Here is a 21,845-nt window from a genome sequence, read left to right on the forward strand (position 1 = left end):
GGTTGGAAATAGTAATCACTCCAGGAGTTAGACCCCGATTAGGTACCAAGTTCTCTTTTGCTTACACAGCAGCGGTTGGGACTGAGGGGGAGACTAGCGTGTATGGGGGAGAGGGTGCAAAGGTGGTCCAAGAAAAAAGGAAACGTGTTAGTTCTGCCCCGGGAGGGAAAGTGGAAGAAATGTCTTCAGTCCCTTTTTGAAGAACATAAGACATTCAGGTACAATTTATAAAGTGAAAAAACAAAAAACAAAAAACACAAACAAACAAAAAAACAAGTTGAGTCTGGGGAAGGTAGCTTTTTCAAGATCCCTTTCCAGGCATTTGACTTTGAGGAACCTTCCTTCCCTTTTCCTTCTGTCCTACCCCACCGCACCCCTTCTCCCTTCTTTTCTGTTGTGACCTCTCTTCTCCTTGCCCTTGCACCTCCTGCAGCCTGTACCTACCCCACCCTTTCATGCATCCATTCTCTCTGAACTGGTTGCTTAGCTTCCCTTTTGTAGTCCCGCTTCCTTCCTTGGGTGGAGCTAAGGAAGAGCTCCCTGTGTGGTTCAGGCCTCCCAGGGAGGGCCGAGAGAACACAGGCAGGGAGACTCAGCCAGGGCTTCTAGAAAGAGCACTGGCTTTGCAATCACAGAGACCCGGATTTGAATCCTAGCTTAGCCACTCCCCAGCTGATTCGTTATCTGTGGCTAATTCACCCCTTCTGAGCAATTCATTTATCTGTAAAATATAGATTTTAATACATGCCTTAGGATTGTTGTATGGATTAAAGAAAATGTGTATAAAGCATCTAGTATGCCCGGAACTTAGTAGGTGCTTAATAGATGGTAAGTTTGTGGAGACAGACTTGAGTTGGGTCATACAAATAGTTGGGATCAGGAGTGAAAGAGAGGCATGGGGAGACTTTCTTGCAGGGCCTGTGGGGAGGGAGGGCAAAGAGTACACCCTCATCACAAGAAGGATGCTGGAGCAGACAGTGGGCAGCATGTGGCAGCAGAACAAGGAGGTGTGAGGTAGGGACCTGGTGCCAGGAAGGGATCCTCAGAAGGATCTTGAGAAGGTGAGTATTAGAAACAGGATCTGCTGCTCACAGAAGGAAAGGGAAATGCAATCACGTGACCCGGTTGGCAAGATCTTTGAACACTGTCGCTGAAGATAAGCCAGTTAAATAAGTGCTGGGTATTTTGCTGGGGACAGGTAATCTGAAGATGAGCTAGAGTCAGGCCTTCCCATGTTGGAGCAGGGGGCACTGGCAAACAAGTAGCTGCTGTACTAGGCAAGCTCACCCACTGAGGTACATACCACTGCTATGGGAACAACATAGATGGGAAGGCATTCAGCTGAAGTTGGGATGCAGGAGAAGGGGAGAGCATGAGCCAAAGGCATGGCAGCCTCAAGGTGCAGGGTGGGCTTTGGGAGCACCCACTGTCCAGTGTGGCTGGAGCTCAGGCACCACAGGGAGGCGTGCAGGAAGGTGATATCCATGTCATGTTGATTACCAGGAGTCACAACAGAGGGTCAGAAATCTGGTCATAGCACTCTGAATAACCAGAGACCATGATGAAAACTGGATTCTGAAGAATGGTTCAGGTGCTACCAGGAGCATCTTGGAATACTGGAACCAGAGGTTCAAATCCCTAATCCAGGGCAGAACTCCTTCCAGCCTCCCTGACACGCATTCTTTTAGACTCTGCTGAACATTTCTGGGGACAAGGAAGCCACAGCTTTGTGAAGCAACCCATGTCATCATTATACAGCACCATTTGTTAGAAAGCCCTCCTCCCACCAGGCCAGGATTTGCCTTCCCGGAGCTTCCACCCCATGGTCCCATCTCTGCCCTCTGGGGTTCTCCAGGACTAGTCTCTTCTTTCTCCCACAGGGCAGCCCTCAGATGACTCGGAGAAAGTCCTCAGTGACCTTCCCATTTTTTCTGCTCCAGAAGAACTCCCACTAGTTCTTCTGGCTTATTTTCATTTGATGTGGGCTCGGATCTTCAATGTGGCCTTTCTGGGATGAGTTTTTCAAACATTAGAAGGGATGGGGAAGGGTTGGCAGCTCTTGATCCCACTTCCGCAAGTGAGAAAATGATTTTGTGTGTCAGTGCACTTGTTTCTTATAGCTCAAGCTAGTCTGAAACACCAGGATATTTCCATCTAGAGAATTATGTTCTCTCATGCACATGGAGAGAGGCACTGTCTCATTTGTGAATACAAAAGGATGTCCTCTTACATGTACACATGGAGAGACTTTTCCAGGCTGAAAGTGTTCAATCGACAGGTGTCTGGTGCCTCGAGTTAGGTGTGCCCGGGTCAGTAGTAGTTGTCACTCTTCCTCAGGGAAAAGCTTCGCTCCAGGGTATCAATTGTTCCAGCCCCATCCCCATGTCCTATAGTTCTCCCTGAGATCATTCCCAAGCAGAGCCAAAGCCTCTTGGTCTTATCTTGGAGGAGTCAGAAAACCCACGGTAGAACACGCAGAGGAACATTAATTGCCTTGGAGGAAATCTACCTCAGCTGGCGTCCCAGAAGCGTTCTTCCCCATGACCCTCATTCCGTGTCCACCAGGAAATATCATTTTTCTGCCCTTTGGTTCACCTCCAGTTTCTCCTTAGAGACCCTTTTCTAGGATATGAAAGGCCCTGCTGTTGGGACAGTTGCTGTGATGGTGAGAGAAGACGTGCCCTTTCTTGATATAGAGAAGAAAGGGATATTTGGTTTCTTCCGTGCGGATCAGGTGGACTGATTGGTCCCACCACAGACTGACACTTGTCCTGCCCTAGGAGATTTCCCTGGAGAGCTGACCCTTGTCATGAGGTGTCAAGAGGAAGTACATCTAGAAGGACCTAGAATGAAGAATGTGACTGGACTTGGTCATTTAGCCCCCATCATCAAGACATCCTATTCTGTGCCTTGCACAGTCCTACTTTCTCATACCTTTGTTCACATTAGCCTCCCTCCTACCCTGCCCATTGAAGGTCCAGCTCAAATGCTGCTCTTCCCACTCCTCCCTGTTGGAGGTGGTCTCCTCTGGGCATCTTCCTATAGCCCTTATCCATCCCCCTCTAATGGCCCTGCTCCAGCTCATCTTGTATTATAGCTTTATGCTCAGATGACAATACGTTTCTGTTTAAAGTCCTCATTCTCTCAATTATATTGCACATTTCTGGAGGTCAGTGCCAGTGTCTTAGATAACTCTGTGTTCCCCAGAGGCAAACAGTCAGTGCCAAATAAAAAAATGGACCGTGGCACAGTCTGTACTCACTAGGCTGCCTGATGGAACAAAACTTTTGTGAGAACTGTGAGCTGGCACAAGAGCACCACCTACTGCTGAGTGCTTCCAAGGGATGCTGCTTTAATGCTCTCACTTAACTGGGGTTTTTGTGAGTTTCTCCTGCAATGGAAAGATTTGGAGGCAGGAAATCCAGTCCTGCTCCTTTTATAGTAATCCAAGTGTGAGCAGACGAGGTGGTCCTGGGAATGTAAAGGGGAAGGGTGAACTTTGGATACACTAAAGGAAAAAAAATGGATTAGGTGACTGACTGACTGGATGCCAGGGAAGAAGGAAAGCTCAGGTAACCACAGGCCTCATGTTGGGATGGTGACAAGAGGATGAGAGTGGAGAGAAATCCCAAAAACATTTTGGAAGAGGATGGCTGAGTAAATTAAACTCAAATTTTAATTTCTCTTAAGATACAGAAAAATGAGAGAAGTGGTGCCTAAGGTTACTAAAAACATTACCATGAGTTATCTGGTGATTTGCATATTTGTCCTGCTCTTAGGGACAATGACACTATCTGTCCACAGGAATTTCCTTTAGTTCTTTGAATAAGATTGTTAAAGAAATAGAGGGTTTTGAGGAGTGATTGCGCTCTTCATTCCGTAAGTTCTTCCTGAGCTCCTGCAAGGTGTGCTCTGCCACATAGGGTCTGGAAGCTGGAAGCATGACCAAGCATCTCCTCCTGGATGTGCCTGGGCCTGGCTACTGTGTGATCTCTCACCTGCCTGGGCCCCATTGCATTAGCTGCTGCTGGAAGAGGGGGGAATAGGAACAGGGGAGTGCTAGCTTTCTTCCTGAGCTCAAGGTCAAGCCCACTTAGCACAGACCCCTTATGCATAACACCTGCCCCCTTCTCTCAGAGAGAGACTGCTGAAGGAAGGCCACCTCCTACTTAGCCCATGTGAAAATTTTTTCCCAGATGTGCAAGTGATTGGCACAGCCGATTTTAGGATGCGTGGGAGGACTAGATGAGAACATCCAGCAGACACTCCATTTTTGCAGTAACAATAATAGTTACCATTTATTGAGTGCATCCTTTATGCCAGGAACAAACATTAGCTCATCTAAATTAACTTGCCAAGGGCTAGATCTCAGTTTATGACTAAATTTAGCTGTGGGATAAAGTTGGGCACTATTTTCTAAACTTGGATTAAAAGGCTTTGACCTCTTCAATGCTACATTTTGGGAAGCGAGCGAAACACATTCCCTCACTCTATTCCTGAAAATATTTTATCAGCATCTGCGGTTCAGATGGAAGGAATTTGGCCCCTCAGAGTCAATATCCTGGGGCTGCCTGGGCCGCCCCATTGCTTGGTTGGTCCTGTTTCCCATCTGCTTGACTTGCTGGCTCCTGGATGAGCAGTTCTTCCTCACAGGGGGATACTGTATGCCAGTGCTGTAGGGAATTCAGTCCATCCAGCAAACAGACTAGAAATAAAATGCAAAAACAAACAAACAAACCCCTTATTTAAAGTCTGAAAATATTTATATTAATAATGGACTTGGTGAGACTTTTCATTAGATCACTTAGCATGAGGAAGGCAAGAACAAAGGGAGAGGCCTTTAAGGCCTAACATGAGCATGTGCTTCTCTATGCAGAGCTGAGCTGCGGCTCATTTTCAGAGATACTGTGTGATTTTAGCATGAAGTTTTGCAGTCTGGGTTTCTCTAATCAGAAAACAACTACTTTTGGTGACTGCCAGCTTACCTTGTCTGAGCCCAGTGGAAGTGGAAAGGAATTAGCATTCATTCAGCATCTACTATGTGTCACACCCTGTGCTGGGCACCTTTCATATGTTATCTTTATCTCCTCCTTTATATTTATCTTCTTTGACCCAGACATTGAAGGGTTTGTGAGAAAAGGAAGTGGAGGGTAAAAAAAGAAGGACGGGGAGAGGGAGGCAGAGAGTCCTCAGTTGGCGAGAAGTCTGTAATGTGCCAGTTGATGTTGTTCTGTGAGCTCGAGGCTGGCTCGGACTCCCCTTTGCAATGAGATAATGACTGTCTGTCTTGGAGCCTCAGTATAGACACCCAGTTCAGGGTTAAAGGCGAATTTGACCGTATCACTCCCTTTCAGTGCTTCCCCGCTGCAGCCAAATAAAGGCCCAGTTCCTCTGCCTTTTGATCTTTGCCCCTTTGTGACCTGACCCGTCTCTTATCATCCCTTCTCACTACTTCTGGCTTCATGCTCCAGAGCTCTTTGTACCTCCTCTTTATTCCATGCTGTTATAAGCCTTCATACCTTTGCTCAAGCTGTTTTCTCTCCTTAAGATGCCCTTCTCATCTACACTTTTTTCACCTAAGTCCTGTTGTCTTTCAAGTGTCGTTCAGCTCTTGCCACCTTCTGGAAGCTATCCATGCTTTCCCCCTGTCACCACCTCTACCAAGCTGAACCAAGTGCTCCTCTGCTGTCAGCCCATAGTATACACTTTACGTAGTACTTTTCACACTTAAAACTGACAGGATATTGAATGCATGTGTCTCCTTCACTAGACTCTGACCTTGATCTTTTATCATTAGTTTCTAAATTCAAGGTCTGGAATACAATGGGTACTAAAGAAGTGAGTAAAATGTCGTGCTAAGCATCATGCACATGACACTGTATCAGGATGCTTTTGGCTCTAAGAAACAGAAAACTAGACTCTGTTGCAGTGTTCCATATTTTAATCCATCTTGTCTCTTTCTCTCCTTTTTTTTTCTTTTTAAAGGTGTTAATTATGATTATTTTGAAAGTCATCTGCTAATTCATAGCCCGATCATCTCTGGGTCTATTTCTATTGGCAGTTTTATTTTTCGATTAGCAATTACTTTTCTCTGCTTTTTCATATGTCTAGTAATTTATATTATATACTGGATATTGTAAATGATATTTTTTGTACAGACTCTTGATTAGGTTACCTTTCTCTAAATACTGTTAAGTGTTGTTCTGGGATTCAGTTAAATTACTGGCAGGTTTTGATCATATTGAGCCTTGGTTTAGTCTTTACTGTAGCAGATCTACTTTTATCTTTTCATTAATCTTAGGGTATAGCCCTTATTCTTAGGATGTGGTTTTTACTTCAACAGCCTGGTTTTTCTGGAGTCTCAGCTCAGCCCAGAGTATTCACCAAAGTCTCTTCACACTGTTGGAATTAGAACTCCCAACGTTTCCCCAGCACTGTGTAACCTCTAAAATTTCTGCTTAGCTGTCAATATCTTCCACTTCCCATAGCTGTTCTCTGCTAGGTCTTCTGGAGTCTTGCCTTGCATATTCACAGCTTAGGATCTGGCCAAGGACCTGACGGAAATTTTAATGAAGATTTTTTTTTAGGGCTCCCTTTTCTTAACTCCCTCTTCTCTAATATCCTATCACTGAAATTTCAACCACGTTACCAGTCCTGAACTTTGTTTTTTCTAGACCCATCAAGACTGCTGCTCTCTGCTCAGCTCTTATTTTCCTGCCTCGCAGTTTGTAAATACCTTCAAGGAGAAATTTAGGGCAAACATGGGATTTATGTGTGTTTTCCTTCTTTCCTGGACTGTTGGTCTATGCCGATTGTTGAACAGTGCTTATAGATGGATTAAATCTGATATCAGCTACCCCACTGTAAGCCTCCAAATGAACTGTTTAAATAAAAATGCAAGTGTATCAGAATCACCTGGAGTGCTCCTCCTGAATCAGGATCTCAAGGAAGCTGTATTTTTTAAGAAAACATTTAAGATAGTTCTCAGTTAAGGCTAGGTTTGTGAACTACTATGATAGACACTGGAGTAGTGAATTTGGAGGACAGAGAAATCAGAATGGGCTCAGTTGATCAAAGAAGGCACCGAGAGGAGGTGAGACTTCAATTATATTTCTAAGGATGGGGATAATTTGGTATTTGAGTGTGGGACATTTCATGGGGGGAAAGATGTGGGCACAAATATGGGAGTCAGATGGGTATGGTATGACATGTTTGCATGGCAGTGAATAGAATATGGCTGGAAAGGATGCTTGGTATAGGTCAATGGTGTGAAATAATAGGCAAAGACAGATTTGGACCAGATCAGGAGGAAAGGAATGCCTTGAATGCCAGAATAAGGAGACTGGATTTTGCATTGTAGATGACAGCAACAGTAATTTCGTGCGATTTATTTTTGTATTTGTTTTGTTGTTTTTTGTTTTGTTTTGTTTTTTGTTTGTTTGTTCGTTTGACTGAGGGAATGACATGATGAAAGCAGTGTACTAGAGAAGTAGACCTGTGGGGGGCAGATGTTTTGGTAAAAGGGAAACAAATGGAGTCAGGGAGACCAGTAAGGAAGGGACTTCAGTAATGTAGGCAGGCAGGACTGAGGGGCGATGAGCAGCAGCAATGGAAAGTAAAGGATATATTTCAGAGTTATTTGAGGAAAGAAAGAATAAACGGGCCCTGGGGATGAAGTTCAAATGTGGGAAGTCCGGAGAAGGCACTATTTTCATGGAAAAGACGTAGTTGTGGAGGTGCTGTGGAGCATCACGGGGATGTTTATGTTGAGTCACAGGCACCGCGTGACAAGCAGTAGCCTGAGATTTAGGTGTGTGTTTGGGAGACAATCCAATAGTGGTTTAAAAGCATGGACTTGGAATCATACAGACCTAGATTTGAGTCTTCAATATGCTATTTGAGTTTTCATTATGTGACCTTGGCCCAGTTGTTTAATCTCTTTAAATCTGTTTCTTCAACTAGAAAAAGGTGGTGATGATGGTATCTATTACCTGATAGGGCTGTTATGAAGGCTGAGATAGTGTGGGTAAAGCTCACTGCGTAGAGCTTGGCACGTATTTATTCTTGTCAGCGATCTGGGTAGTTAAGGTTAGAATGTACCCTGGAACAGAGGAAATTGTATGAGATTAAGGTTCAGATGGACACTAGATTCTGAATTTATCTGTATCACTTACAAACTGTGTGATCTTTGGCAATTTCCTTCCCATCTTCGTACTGAGTTTTCAGCATGTTTAAAATGGATTTAATAATACCTACTTTGTGGCATTATTATAAGGACTACGTGAGATAATCTACAGAGGTGCTTGGCACAGGGCCTGACACACAAAATAGGAAATTCTGTTTGTGTTGTTGAAGTTATGAGCCTGGGTGGATTTTCAAGTGGACAGAGTCTGATGAATAAAGGGCAGAGGGCTGATGGCCAAGTCTTGAGACTGTCACAGCAAGGGTGTGGGGGACAGGAAAGGAAGCCGTGAACAGGCAGCCAGAGAAATGGAAGCAGGTCTGGATAAATCAATGTAGGATTGGAGGATTGGTGAGCTTTCAAAATGTGAGTGTTTTTATTGTTTTTGTCATTCTGAGACTAGACGTGGCGTGTCAGGGAAGAGAGTCCAAGTGTGCGAAAGTGCTGGTTCTCCTGAGAGAATTTAGTGTGGGTTAGAGACCTGTGAAAGCGGGAGAGAGAAGCTCATCATGTCTGCAGCCAGATGGCCTGCCTCTGAAATTGACCTGGTCAGAGGGCCAGAGAGTATAGAGATTCAGAGGAGGGCTGCATCAGATTCTGACAGGAGACCAAAGGGCAGGGGAATGGGAGGAATGAAGAACTCAGAAAGGAGGACGCGATAGGTCTATATTGTGGGTGCAGACTTAAGAAAGTAGTACAGGTAGTCCACATACAGAGGGCTAAGTAGGAAGTGGATGGAAAGCAAAAGTGGCAGGGGCAGAACACACTTCTGAAAGTTTGGTGATGATGGGAAGGATTGATGGAATGAAGATCTGAGCACATTGGAAAGTGGAGCCACAGGGCTAACAGCATCGACACTGAAACCAAGCCTCCTGGGTTTGAATCTTGGCTGCACCACTTATTAGCTGTGTGGCAGCTTTAGGCAAGTTAATTAACCTCTTTCTGCCTCAGTTTCCCAGTCTGTGAAATGGAGATGATACTATTGGGGGTTAATATTAGGGAGATAATTATAAGGTTAAGAGGATCAAATGAGTTAACATATGTAAAGTGCTTAGAACAGTGCCTGGCACATAGTGAGCTTTCAACAAATGTTAGTTGCTATTGTTGTCGTTACCATTATTATGACTCTTGTCATTGAGAGAAATTGAAAATGGGAAGAGGATGGAGAAAGGGAAGACAAGGAGAGGCATGGTAATGTTGAATATATAGTTTGGCTCTGAAATATGGATGCATCATCTACCAAGGAGTCTTCTTAGACTCTAATTAGTGTTCTGACTTACAAGACTACCGTGGACCACCTTTGGCACTAATCTACTCAGGATGACATAAGGTGGGAACCATGGCTTGCCAGCAGGACAGTCCTTGCACAATCTGGCTCAGGTGCAAGGAGGCAGGAACCATGGAGGGCAGCTGCCCCGAAAGAGCCAGTAGCTCTTGTAACAACTCCATTGGCACCACATTCAGGGGCCCTACAATGGACGTGCTAGTTACAAGAGTCACCCTATTCAGGGTAGCCCAAGGTATGGTGTCCCCATCAGGTATTTGTGGTTCATTGTTAGTTCTTCCAATCAGATGCAGTTTACCAGTATGGGCTGGGGGCGTTTTTATAACAGGATGATTTAGTAATGTGTTGGCACATACTATCTTGATCCGTTTCCAGGGAAACAGAACTGGTATGTTACCTGAATGTCAGATTATCACGCAGAAGGCGGGAGGGTTTTGTTAACTCCTTGCTTATAGTGGGACATTAACCTGTTTTATAGAGAAGTCGGGAGGGTTCTAAACATGAACAACATGTTAGGATGTTAGATCTGAGATTCGGGAATTAGAGAATTTGGGTATAGAGGGTGTAAGAAACATGCTAGGGGATCCATAGCATCTACAGAGACACAGTCTGGTTGGTGAAGTGTTTGGTGTTCTGTATGATTCCTGAGGCTACAGTCATGAGATCTCCCAGGTAACTAGGCCGAGACACCATCCCAGATCAGCTGGATTTATGGTAAAATCACTTCTCTTTTATACAATATATGAAAGCATTCCACCTGACATGCAAAACTCCTAAAGGAAATAATAGGCAGAGCCCAGAGAATCTTACATCCCTCAATAGATATTTGTTGACAGCTGCAGTCCATTGGGCATAAGTCCCAACCACTTCACCTGTCTATAGATACCAATATAAAAATGGTCTCTCAGAACTTTGAATGCCCTGTGGCCTGCAAACCTTGCAAAACACAAAAGAGGCAAAGTGTCAGATTCCCTTTGATGAGGAATTCTAGGAATCTAGAACCAAGGTTCACATTTCGAGATCCTTTATTTTTTCTCTCTTTGCCCCATTTTGGAAAAGCTCAAACCTAGGAGAGTGGGTAATCAAAAATGAGGGTTGAAGTGGCTTGAGGGTCCCGGGCCAGAACACACACGTGGAGTCTGTGTGTTGTCCTGTTTGCACAAGAACATGCGCCCCAAGGTCAGAGTTTATGTGAGGGCAGATTGGTAAAGTGGGGAAATGTGCTTTTGGTTCTCAGCCACTTCTCATTTTAGGCCTTCTCTCCTGTCTCAGGCTCCTCCGCCACCCCATTTTAAGATCTCATCCCTGGGTTGTGCTCACAAAGGGCCTTGCTTTCTTAATGAGCTATTTCTTACTGAGCCATTTCTTACTGAGCCATTCCCGTATTAGGATAAACTAATTCCAGGAGGGCTTGCTGGAATAATGCATTTTAATAGGCATCTCTCCTGAGTGAAAAACTGTTAAGAGCCAAAGGGATTGAGTCTCTAATAGTGAAAGAGTTGGGGTATGGCAAAGGGGATGGGAAAGGGGGAAGGGGGAAGGAAGGCAGGAGGGTGTGAGACCCCTGGTCAGGCTCACAGGATGAGCAGGAGAATGGTGTGCTCAGGCATAACCATGAGAACGTGTATGGGTCTGAGTCCTGTGTGGGCAAGGGCATTCACAGGGCCCCGGAGTGTGTGTCTAGGCGGAGGCAGTGGGAAGATGCATAAGTGTTCTCGGTCTGTGTAGCTCCCTGTGGTCGCTCTGGGGGTGCATTTCCAAGAGACGCGGGCTGTGGATGTATGTGTTTGTGTACGAGCTGCAGGTGTGATTTAATTAGCCCATGGTGATTTTGCAGTGAGGTGAACCTACTGCAACTCTGAATCATACCTTTCGTCTGTTTCATGTTCTAATTGAAAACATTATAGATGTATATGCCATAAAATATGCTCACTATATAGATTTTCAATCTATCAGGTATGTAGCACTTAACAAAGCACGAAACCATTATCTTATTTGAATCTCACTACTACTGCCCTAAGGTTGAAATAGTGTAAATTGCCATCCCCATTTTACAGATAAAGAAACTGAGCTTCAGACCAATAACCTAACTTGTCAAGGTTTATACAGGAGAATCTGCACTAGAAGCCAAGTCTCCTGTTTGAAGTCTCTGGGTTTTGCACTCTAAAACACATGAAATTTTATTGTGGAATTGACTGCATGTCAAGTTTCCAGATATAGTCAGGTTTGTTTGCAAGGTGGTTGTCAGTACTCTTTAAGGCACAGGATTTGATGGATGGATCACGGGCAGTGTACAAACAGGGCACTGGGGACATGGGTGATGTTGGAGTGTGCATATTTAGGTAAAGAAAATCCATCATTGTCTTTCGTCCTCTTAATCAGCTCATCAGAGCTGAATATGAGCAACTTAAAAACCAGTATAGTCTGTGATTACAGACAGTATAAAATACAGTAGATGGTGAGGTGGTTTGAAAGTTAAAACTCTACAGCAGATTCCATTGCTAAATTGAAAATGAGGAAAATAAGCCCAAGATCCTTATTTAATATCTTTGCTCTATGAAATAGTTTCTGCTTCATTAAAAACAGAACAATAATAACCTTTTAGTCATCCTCATCTTTAAAAGAAAAGGGGAAAATGGTTCCTGTTTATTTTCCTAATTTACATTTTAAGTAGATTCTTTTTTTTATCATTTATTATATATTAAGAATCAAATTTTTATATATTCACTGCATTTTAGCCAGCATAAAAAATAACTTAATTAAAAGCAAAACATGAAAAAGAAGAAAACAACCAAAGTGGCTTGCTTACATGTAACATCCATCTTCTTAATTAGACAAAACTATGTTGGTTTCCAAACAAAGAGATAAAATTTCATTATTTAGACATGAACTTTCCTCTTAGAAGAATTTTGTTATTATAGTACATTTTGTTGAACCTACCATTCGTAGCTTCTCAAGAAAAAAAACACAAACAAAAAAATAGATCACAATGTTTGAAACCACTGTAGAGATATTTTCATTAGTTTTTCTTTAGATCTTTGAGTCAGTCTAGTTCAAGTGTCTTCCAGAGAGCCCAATTCAAATGGATTAAATCATAAAATGTTCTAGGTGGAAGGGAGCTTAGAAAGGGTCAGCTCGTCTGGAGATTAGCAACCCCAGAGCCCATGGCCAACTTGCTTATGCATTCATTTGTTCATTCACGAAGTATGTATTAGGAGAAGTGAAGCTGTTTGAATCAACTATCCCCTATGCACTGATGGGGCAAGGGCGACAAGAGAGGAGAAGGCTGCGTGAATGACCCCCTGTAAGGGACAGTACCTTCAGCTGTAACCCCACAGTGTCCTGGTGACTGCCTGTTGAGGGGCAACTGCCCTGTGGAGCCCAGATGGAGTGGAGGAAGTAGGACATTGTCTCATGAACCATGTTCAACAGGTACTCAGTGAATGTGCATTGGGTGAAATGAATGAATTCTAGACCCTGGGCTTCACTTCTCTGACCCTGTTTCCCATCTGTAAAGTGGGCCTGGTGGATGCAATGAGATCAAGTGTGCAAATGGATGTTTTGTACTGTAACACACCAGACAAATGTCAGGGCTAAGAGGAAGAAGCTGCCTTTCTTTGGCTATCAATGTCAGTTTTCTCATTCACATGCTTTTATTCAAAAAGTTATAAATGTAAGTTGTAGCATTGAATATGCCTGCTGATCCAGGAGACTCAATGAAATATTTTATTTTGAATGGAAAAAAATACATTCTATAAGTTTCCAAATTGGGCTGAGTGTAAATCAGGATGCTTACCTCCATTCTGAGAACCACTTATGCCTCGTAAATGAGAAGTCCAGAAATGAAGAGACTTGCCCATAGTCTCATGGATAGTTAGTGACAGAGCCAGGCTTGGAACCAGCCTAGTCTTCATCCCACTGGACTGCACACATGCACAAGAGTACACACACATACACACATGTACACATGCACACATGCATGCACACACATTCTCTCTCTGCAGCCAGTTCCACTGAATGTAACAAATGAAAGTTACCCTTGCAGGCAGCCAGGCTTGGAAAGGTGAGGATTATATACCATTGGGCACTGGATTCAGCCCCAAAGAAGACTTGAGACAGTTTGTTGGCAAATAGCCATCTTGGAGAGACCCTGATTCTTGATGTCACGTGGGACCATCTGGTCCCCAGAGCAGGTCTTTTTCTCTCTGAGACGTGTGTCATCTCTTTGGAACGCTGCCTCCAGCACAGATGAACTTTCCCAGAATGCCCGGCCACTGGAGAGCAGCTCCTGTGCCCAACGTGGAGTGCAGAATTGGGCAGAATGGCATGGGCTCAGACCTCATCCTGTGAGAAGTGCTTTCAAGAAGGACTTCTCAGTATTCTCAGTTCCTCCAGTATTCTTCACCCTCGCCTGTCTTTTCCCTCACTTTTCTTACTGCTTTCCACCCTAACTGGCCCGTGTTCAGCTCTCCTTGCTCTGTAGTCCAGCAGGGACCTGGCACTCGGCCATCTAGTCATTCTGGAGCTAGCACATAACTCCACTGCTTATTTGCATATCTAAACAGCATTTAACAGAAATTACAGAGAAGGTCACTTCTCGGCCACTGGACAGATAGCCAAGAATGTGTGTGGAGTAAGCACTTTTCATCACAAGTTCTAAGGACTTCAGGCATTTCATATTTTCATTAACTTTATCAGTTCTTTTGTCAATTAGGAAAAAAGATAAGAAATTCTTTTAGAATAGGGTTGAGAGGTAGAATTTTAAAGATCAAAAATTGCAGAACAAGATTCCTCTAAACTCCTGGGGCACCTGTCTTCTTTTCCCCCTCGTCCTTAATAATAATTTCTAAAAAGACAGAAGCCCACCTGAGTGTCTGTGATGTGGGGCTGGCCATGGCTGGTGGACCCAGGATAGTGCACGCAGCAGAGGGACCCAGCCTCTACTGCAGCCCTTAGCTCATCCCAAACTACAGTGTCAGTTCCAAGTCTAGCTGTCCTCCTCTCCAAAGGTTTCACACCTTTTCTGGCTGTATCACTTGACTGATCCGGATAGAAAATGACAGAAAATCCAACTTAAATAGGCTTGAATAATAAAGAGGATTTTTTGGCTCAGGTACTAAGGAAGTCCAGAGACAAGGTGGAAATCAGGCAAGGCTCAATCAGGACTCTGCCTGTGTTTCCTGCCATTGTTTTGGCTACACCCTTTCTCTGCCCATTTTCTTCACCTTCAAGCTGCTAGAAGAATGGCTGCAGCAGTTTGAGGCTCGGGGTCACTATGACACTATCAGAGGAACAGAAGGTGTTTCTAAAGAACTAGGATTCTGTTTTTCCAGAAACTTCCAGCAAACGTCCTCTCATATTTTATTGTACTGAATTAGATAACATTCCTATTTCCGAGACAATCCCACTGGCAGGGAGGTGTTATACACTGATTGGCGAGATCTGGTGTTCTGAGGTGGGATAATTCTTAGAGTGACCGAGCCCACTCTTGGAGCTGGGATTCTGGTCAGCGACCCTTAAAGCATGTGCGCTGCCTGGGATAGAGGTGGAAACCTAAAAGAAAACCAGAGTACAGAATGAAGTTTTCTAGAAACTCCACGGCCTCACAAATCCAGGGTTTGATTCAGCTCAGAGTCAATTTAACAAAGTGTGTGGTTGGGCAGTGCATATGTGCCATGTTAGGACGCCCTGTTCCAACAAGGGGTTCTCTCCTCTCCTGGGGCAGTAGGGAGTGGACTAAGCCTACCAACTTGTCCCCTCATCACCTGTCACTAAAGCACGTATGGGGCCCTTTTGAGATTTTCTAAAAGTTTTTACAAAGGGGAAGTAACTAGGGATAGTAAATAATTTCATCTCCCTGATTCTCTCACTTGTTTTCCCTTAGGCTCTGTTGAGAAACACAGAGGCAGATAGTGGGTCTTTGTGCTAAAAGTGAGAGATCTCCCAGGAAACCAGACTGTGGACCACCCTACTTTGAGAGCCGTGACTGGGTCTCACCAGGCACCAGCAGTGGGGCTTATTTTGCTTCCGGTACCTCTGAAAGTTTTGCGCCGTTGGACCCATGACTCTTCTGATTACTCTGTACCATCTTGTCCTCTCTAGATGTTCGACTGGATAAGCCACAACAAGGAGTTATTCCTCCAGAGCCATACGGAGATCGGAGTCAGCTACCAGCATGCCCTAGACCTCCAGACGCAGCACAATCACTTTGCCATGAACTCCATGGTGAGTGGAGCACCTGCTCTCAGCACTGCCTTGGGGGCAGGAGAGTGGTGAGGGAAGGGGCCTGGGGGGAGGATAAAGAGGGCCAGGAGCAGACTGCCAGGCTGACCAAGAATGGGGAACTCTGTGTGGATCCTTTAGCATTCCATTTGCCAGGATGGTAACATGTACAGGACACGTGGCCAGCCAGTGGTTCTGTAGCAGATTATGGCCCATTTCTGCCCCCGGACCCTGCTTTACAAGGTGAAAGGAATGTGCTGGAGTTGTAGAAGGCAGTAACTCAGCACAAGACTAGGAGGGAGTTACCAGTTCCACTTTGCCGACTTAACCAACTAGCATGTGAGTCACTGAGCTGGAATGGCGAGGGTCCTCAGGCTCTGGTACATGGAAACAGTTGATTGGAAAAGAGGAACCTTAAGGAAACATGGTTTCTGTCTTCAGATATGTGAAGGGCCTTGGAGAGAAGAGGGTAAAATTGCTTTGTGCTGGTCTAGGAGGTGGAACTGTCCAGGGATGGCAGTGGGAGAGGGAGGCAGGACATGGCTCGGGGGTGGGGTGCATTGGGAGTCAGTGGGTGCCTCATCATGGGGAGTGTTCAAGCAGACACTGAATTCAGAGAGGGATGTTTGCTAGCCTTGTGACCATAGGGAACTTACCTCTCTGTTCTTTAATTTCTTCATTTGTAAAATGGAAGTAATAACAGCTACCTTATGGGTTGTTGTGAAGATTCAATGAGTTAATTGTAAGGCAGTTGGAGCTGGGCCTGGTACATGACAAGTTATCACTAAATATTGGTATTATGATGATGATGATGTTGTAGGAGTCTAGTCTAGATAACATCTCTGTTCCCTCATAAAACTAACACTTTGGGATACTATTATTTCCATGTGGTCACTCTAAGACTTTATTTCAAAATCTTGTTTGCCCCTTGAACCCATTGTATTTGAAATGCCTGCAACCAAAGTATGCTTCTCTTCCTCCCCTCTGCCAGCTCTTCCTACGTGCACTACTGGTCTAAAAGAAGAGCTTCACCATCCCCCATATACCTGAACGTCAGAGACCCCTTATTATTTCAGCCAGTGATTCTGGGAGCGGGGAAGTGTTAGAAAAAGAAAAACTGGAGGATCATAGAGGCCAGGAAAGAAGAGCATTTCATTTTTTACCATGTTGTTTTAAATATGCTGTACACCAAACTTAATGTATTGAAGAAGAAATAATTCTGGCCTCAACTTGTTTAATGTCTAGTGGGAGAGATAGACCGTCATGGTGCAGCTCGATATGTGTGATGGTAGAGATATGCTGAGTTGACTCAGAGCCTTAAAATCTCAGTAGTTTTAAACAACAGGGGTTTATTCCTTGCTCCTACCACATGCCCATCACTGGCTGGTGGGAGCTCTGCTTGTCACGGTCCCTCGGGGACTTAGGCTCATGGAGCAGCCACTGTTTCAGATGCTGCCAGTTGCCTTGGCAGACAAAGCATGTAGCCAAGCACTGGAACTACGCACCTAGAAGTGACACATGCCACTTTCACTCACGTTTCATTAGCCAACACCAGTCACACAGCCACATTTCACTTTGCGGGCGGAGGTATATGGTCCTACCACGTGTTGGGGAGGAGAGAATGAGATATTTATGAATAGCCCTAATGACTAGCTCAGGGAGCCATCGCAGGATGGAAGATAGAGACGAACATCATTAGATTTGCATAGAAAGGTAACTCTGTCTGCAGAATAGAAGGTTGTGGTCCCAGGCAGGGAAAATATCAACATTGATTTTGTTATCAATTTTGGCTACAACAGTCTTATGTCTTCATCTAAATGTAAAGACTCTTTGCTTTCCAAGCTAGTATCCTATAATTATGTCTTATCCCTGGCTCAGTTTAGTCACAGAGGAGCAAAGCAATTGATCACAGGTGATTAAGAAGGCAAACTCAAATATAGTCAAGTTTGATTATCTGTGTCCTTGTAGATTTCCAATGGTGAATTTTCCAAATTCTGTGCCAGAATCTTCATGTCACCCAACTGCCTGGCCCTAAGCCAGACTAACTCAATAAGAAACAAAGACAAACATAATTAGGGAGGTAAATCTTCCACCAAACCCCTCAAAACAATGAACTACAAAGCTAAATAGAAAGAGCCTTTGGCTTTGAATTATCTGCACCACTGCTTGTGTCTGTTAATATGGATAACTGAGCGTTAGTGGCACATCAAAAACCTTCCTCTGACATATTCACTTTTGAAGTCTCCATATTCAGGACAATAATGAGAGAGGAAATTTACTGAAAAGGAAGCATCTTCTGGAGCTGGGAGAGTAGGAAGAAGAGATTTAATATGCAACAGCCAATTAGCGTATTCCAGCCCATCTCAAAGTCTCCCACCCTGAGAACGTGTACAGCATTCAGAGGCCTCTGTAGCCTGATGAAGCTGGATCTCCTCTCTGGCCGCAGGGCAAGGGAAGGGAAATCTCAAGGTTGTTTGATCAAATTGCGTGGGCACCCATGCTTTATCAATGGGGCCTTGTGCCTTTGTTAACTGGGAGGTTACAGGTTTGTTATTAAAAGGAAATTCCACAAAGAGGGATGTCAGCATCCCGAACAGGTGAAAGGAGGGAATTTACAGACTCATGTTCTCTGGCCTGAGTGATGGATGTTGCTGCCAAGAAACAGATGAATGGAAGCAGCTACTGCTGGAGCCCAGTGACTACAGGAATGATCAGTTACAATGGGGAGGTGGGAATGTGGGTTGTCCTGTAAATTCACTGAGGCATTTCTGTCGCTGTTCTTGGGAGTTACACACTCAGCTAGACATATGTCCTCACATCTTTCCTGTAAAGGTAGGTGTAGTGTACTTCGTTTCGGGCTACAAGTGAGTGCTTTTGTGTCAAATCTTGTTTTAGCGCTGAAATAGGCCAGTGATTCCGTACCTTTCAGGGAGGTCACAGACCCTTTTGAAATCTAATGAAGGTGGTGGGTCCTCTCTCCGGAGATATATGAATGAATTTTTTAAGACAGTTTCAGGGGATTCGAGGAAAAACTAAAGCCTATCACTCAATCTCCCCAATTTAAGATCTCAAGAACCTCATGACTCTTTATTCACACATTCCTCAAATAATTAAGGATCAGACATTATGCTGAATGTTGGTGAACAAAAGCGAGATGGTCTGTCCCATGGAGGTTCAATTTAAATGAGGGGAAGAAGGTATATTTTTCAATCAATAATCAGTATTGACTTGTTCATTGTTCATTCACTGATAGTAATTAACTGTCTGAATTAACTCTATAATGTACCAAAGAACTTATTATTTAAAGAAGCCCTAGGTATACTGTTTTGTAAATGAAAATGATCAACTTGTAATTTCTGTTTTCTATGTTTTGTTTTCATATGTCTAGCTTTTACACTGGTTAAAGATCCAAATCCAGCCGAGGTGACCATTACTGAGAACTAATTTCATATCATTAAATTGTGGAGGAAAAATCAGAAATTTCCTAAATTTCATTTTGAACTAGTACCAGTAAAGGCTCTCAATTATTAACATGCCAAGAGTGTGGTACCCTGCTGAGTCTGGTATGTGAACAACTCTAAAAGGAAAAGTTAAAATTGGTTGATGTTTGGCTTTTGTCATAACATGTTTTTTGCAGTTCCCACTGGGGAATCCTATTCTTTTGATCTTAAAAAAAAACTAATGATAATAATGATAACCTACCTACTAAACCCAGTAGGAAAATATTTTCTGGCTTTTTATAGTACCTCAGAAAGTCAGGTTTTCTCAGCTCCCCAGGGCCCTCCTCTTTCTTAATTATGCCTGTTGTGGCATAATTCTTACAAATTCTCCTCCTGAGTGTGGCCTTCTCCTCTGGTGGGAGTGGGCATATGGAAATAAGGTCGGGTTGCAATATGCAACAGAACAATCATATAGCCATTTAGTTCTAGTTCTAGTCATGAAAAGACATATGAGTATATACAAACATAACACAACCTTATTTACAATTTTAATTTGCCAGTTCTTTGGGGGAAAAATAAATTGTTAATAATTTCTGTCTAGCATTTTAAAATATGAAATGATACTTATTTTCTATTATTATAACTGTAAGGATTCATATTATTGATAACCATGTGCAGCTTGGCGGTAGGAATCATTTCTGCTGCAGCACGTGTGTGATAGCTGCTTTCATCCTATTAATTTGCTCACTAGAGGCACATATTGCCACTTGATGGTGAGCAAATCAGACCAATTGCAGCGAAGTCTGTGGTGCTTTCTCTTTGTTTTGAGGGGAAGCTACAAATGGTAGCACCAAGGAAAAATCATATCTAGCATAAGACTAATAAAGATTCTGGGGCAGGTATCCCGACCCCAATCTGAGAAACCTTAGCCTAGGGTGCTCTGTCATCTTTGATTCTTGGCAACCCTAAACTATGTTTCTGCAGTACTTCTGATAATGACAGTAATTCTAAATTTTGGTTTAAGTGTGCATGTGTGCACTTGTGTGCGCACACACAGGGATACACACACACACACACACACACACACACGTGCGCACACACGGAGACACACACACACACACACACACACTTGCTATTGTGATATTTAAATAGCCTGTATTTGACCCTGCTATAGTTGTAGAGCCCCTTCATAAACATAGAGCTCATTAAAAATGAGATCAATTTTATTTAGTGTTAGCCTTTTTAGTATAACTTTTTTCAAAGAATCATGTAGTGAGCTTGCTAAAAATGCAGATTTTCTTTTGGCTTTCACCCCAGTGCTAGAAAATTGTAAACTCTGAAGGGCGGGACCCCAGGAACCTGAATTTTTAACAAGTTCTCCAGGTGATTTATATGCATATTAGAGAACTGTTGTTCTGTGGACATCTATATTATAAAGTAGTTCTGTATTAAAATGAAGCATCACAAGTTCTGAAAGACAGTCTACTTCCAGCGTGACAGCACGAGGGGCTCCATAGACCTGCTCTTCGCTGAAAATTTAAAAATGTTTAAAGTTTCTAGAAATTGTCCTATGTGCATACAGCAAATGAAGGAACATTTAAGAAAATCTACTAAAATTTGATAAGAACAGTGAGTCTGTAGTATTTGAACCCAGACCCACTCTCAGCCTCTTCCCTCCCAGCTCAATAAGATGGAAGCTTCCTTCCAGACTTGTGCAACCAAGAACGCAAGCCTCCCTTTCTCCCCAGGCTGCCAGACGAAGGACCGTCTTTCCAGATGGGGCATTTATTTTCCCACCCCAAGCTACCTATTGCTAATGCTAAGTTCTGAGTGAATGTGGTCAAGAGCTGGAACTCCTTCTGCCTAGTCTCCACTCACAGAACAGAGGTTCTATGATGGGTACAACACCACTAAGAATTCTAGGGCTCCAGATGCCCTTGCCCCAGCTTGTAATGTGGAGCCATGCTGGGAGAGGCAAGCCAAGAAGACCCGAGGCTCCTCAGCTCCCTCCACTGAGTGTTCAGCTCTTGAAGTGGGGTATCATTCAGGGAAACACACCATTTTCTCTAACCCCATCTCCAGAGACATGGCTCAGAGATTTTGCCTAGGGGTAGAAACAAACTGTAATACTGAGAGTGCCCAATCTTTTCCCAAAGCAACTGACTTCATTTGTAACAGAGAATAGAGAAGTTTAAAATAACAACACTCTGGATGTGGTTCCATAGTGTAGTGGTTAGCACGTCTGCTTTACACGCAGAAGGTCCTGGGTTCACTCCCCAGTGGGGCCACGGTCCATGATCGATGGCCGGGCCGTGCCACTCTGAACAACCCCAATTTCTGATCTTGGAAGCTAAGCAGGATCAGGCCTGGTTAGTACTTGGATGGGAGACCACGTAGGAAGACCAGGTGCTGTAGGCATAAATAATAATAATAAATAAATAAAATAAAACACTCTCAAAAATGCCCTTAGGGAGGCTCTGGTCTAAGGCAATTGAGAGAAGACTGGTAGAGTCATTGGAGATATCCGATAAATGGTAGTTTGCATGCTAGTTTCCCAGAGAGAACCGGGGAAAGAGATCTTCTCGGTCAGGAACAAATCTCAAGCACTGACCTCAGAAACTATCCATTCAGAGGAGCCTAAATTCGATTGGATAGATCTATGGAGGATTTAACCCCCCAGGACATTGTCAAAAACAATAATAAGCTAGAAATTAGT

At 43.8% G+C, this 21,845-nt stretch overlaps 1 protein-coding gene and 1 non-coding gene across 2 annotated transcripts in view; both read left to right on the forward strand.

Moving 5' to 3' along the window:
* The window catches only part of LOC102891261 (kalirin RhoGEF kinase), a 295,084-nt gene that overhangs the window by 81,119 nt on the left and 192,120 nt on the right, over positions 1-21,845 (forward strand). Inside the window, exon 6 of the mRNA XM_025052186.1 lies at positions 15,570-15,692. Within this exon, the coding sequence (XP_024907954.1) occupies positions 15,570-15,692 (123 nt within the window). The remainder of the gene's footprint in view (positions 1-15,569; positions 15,693-21,845) is intronic.
* On the forward strand, positions 21,345-21,417 carry TRNAV-UAC. Its single transcript has one exon. It is a non-coding gene; the product is annotated as a tRNA-Val (tRNA).

The sequence above is a fragment of the Pteropus alecto genome, unplaced genomic scaffold, assembly GCF_000325575.1.
Source record: "Pteropus alecto unplaced genomic scaffold, ASM32557v1 scaffold251, whole genome shotgun sequence".
NCBI classification, from domain to species: domain Eukaryota; kingdom Metazoa; phylum Chordata; class Mammalia; order Chiroptera; family Pteropodidae; genus Pteropus; species Pteropus alecto.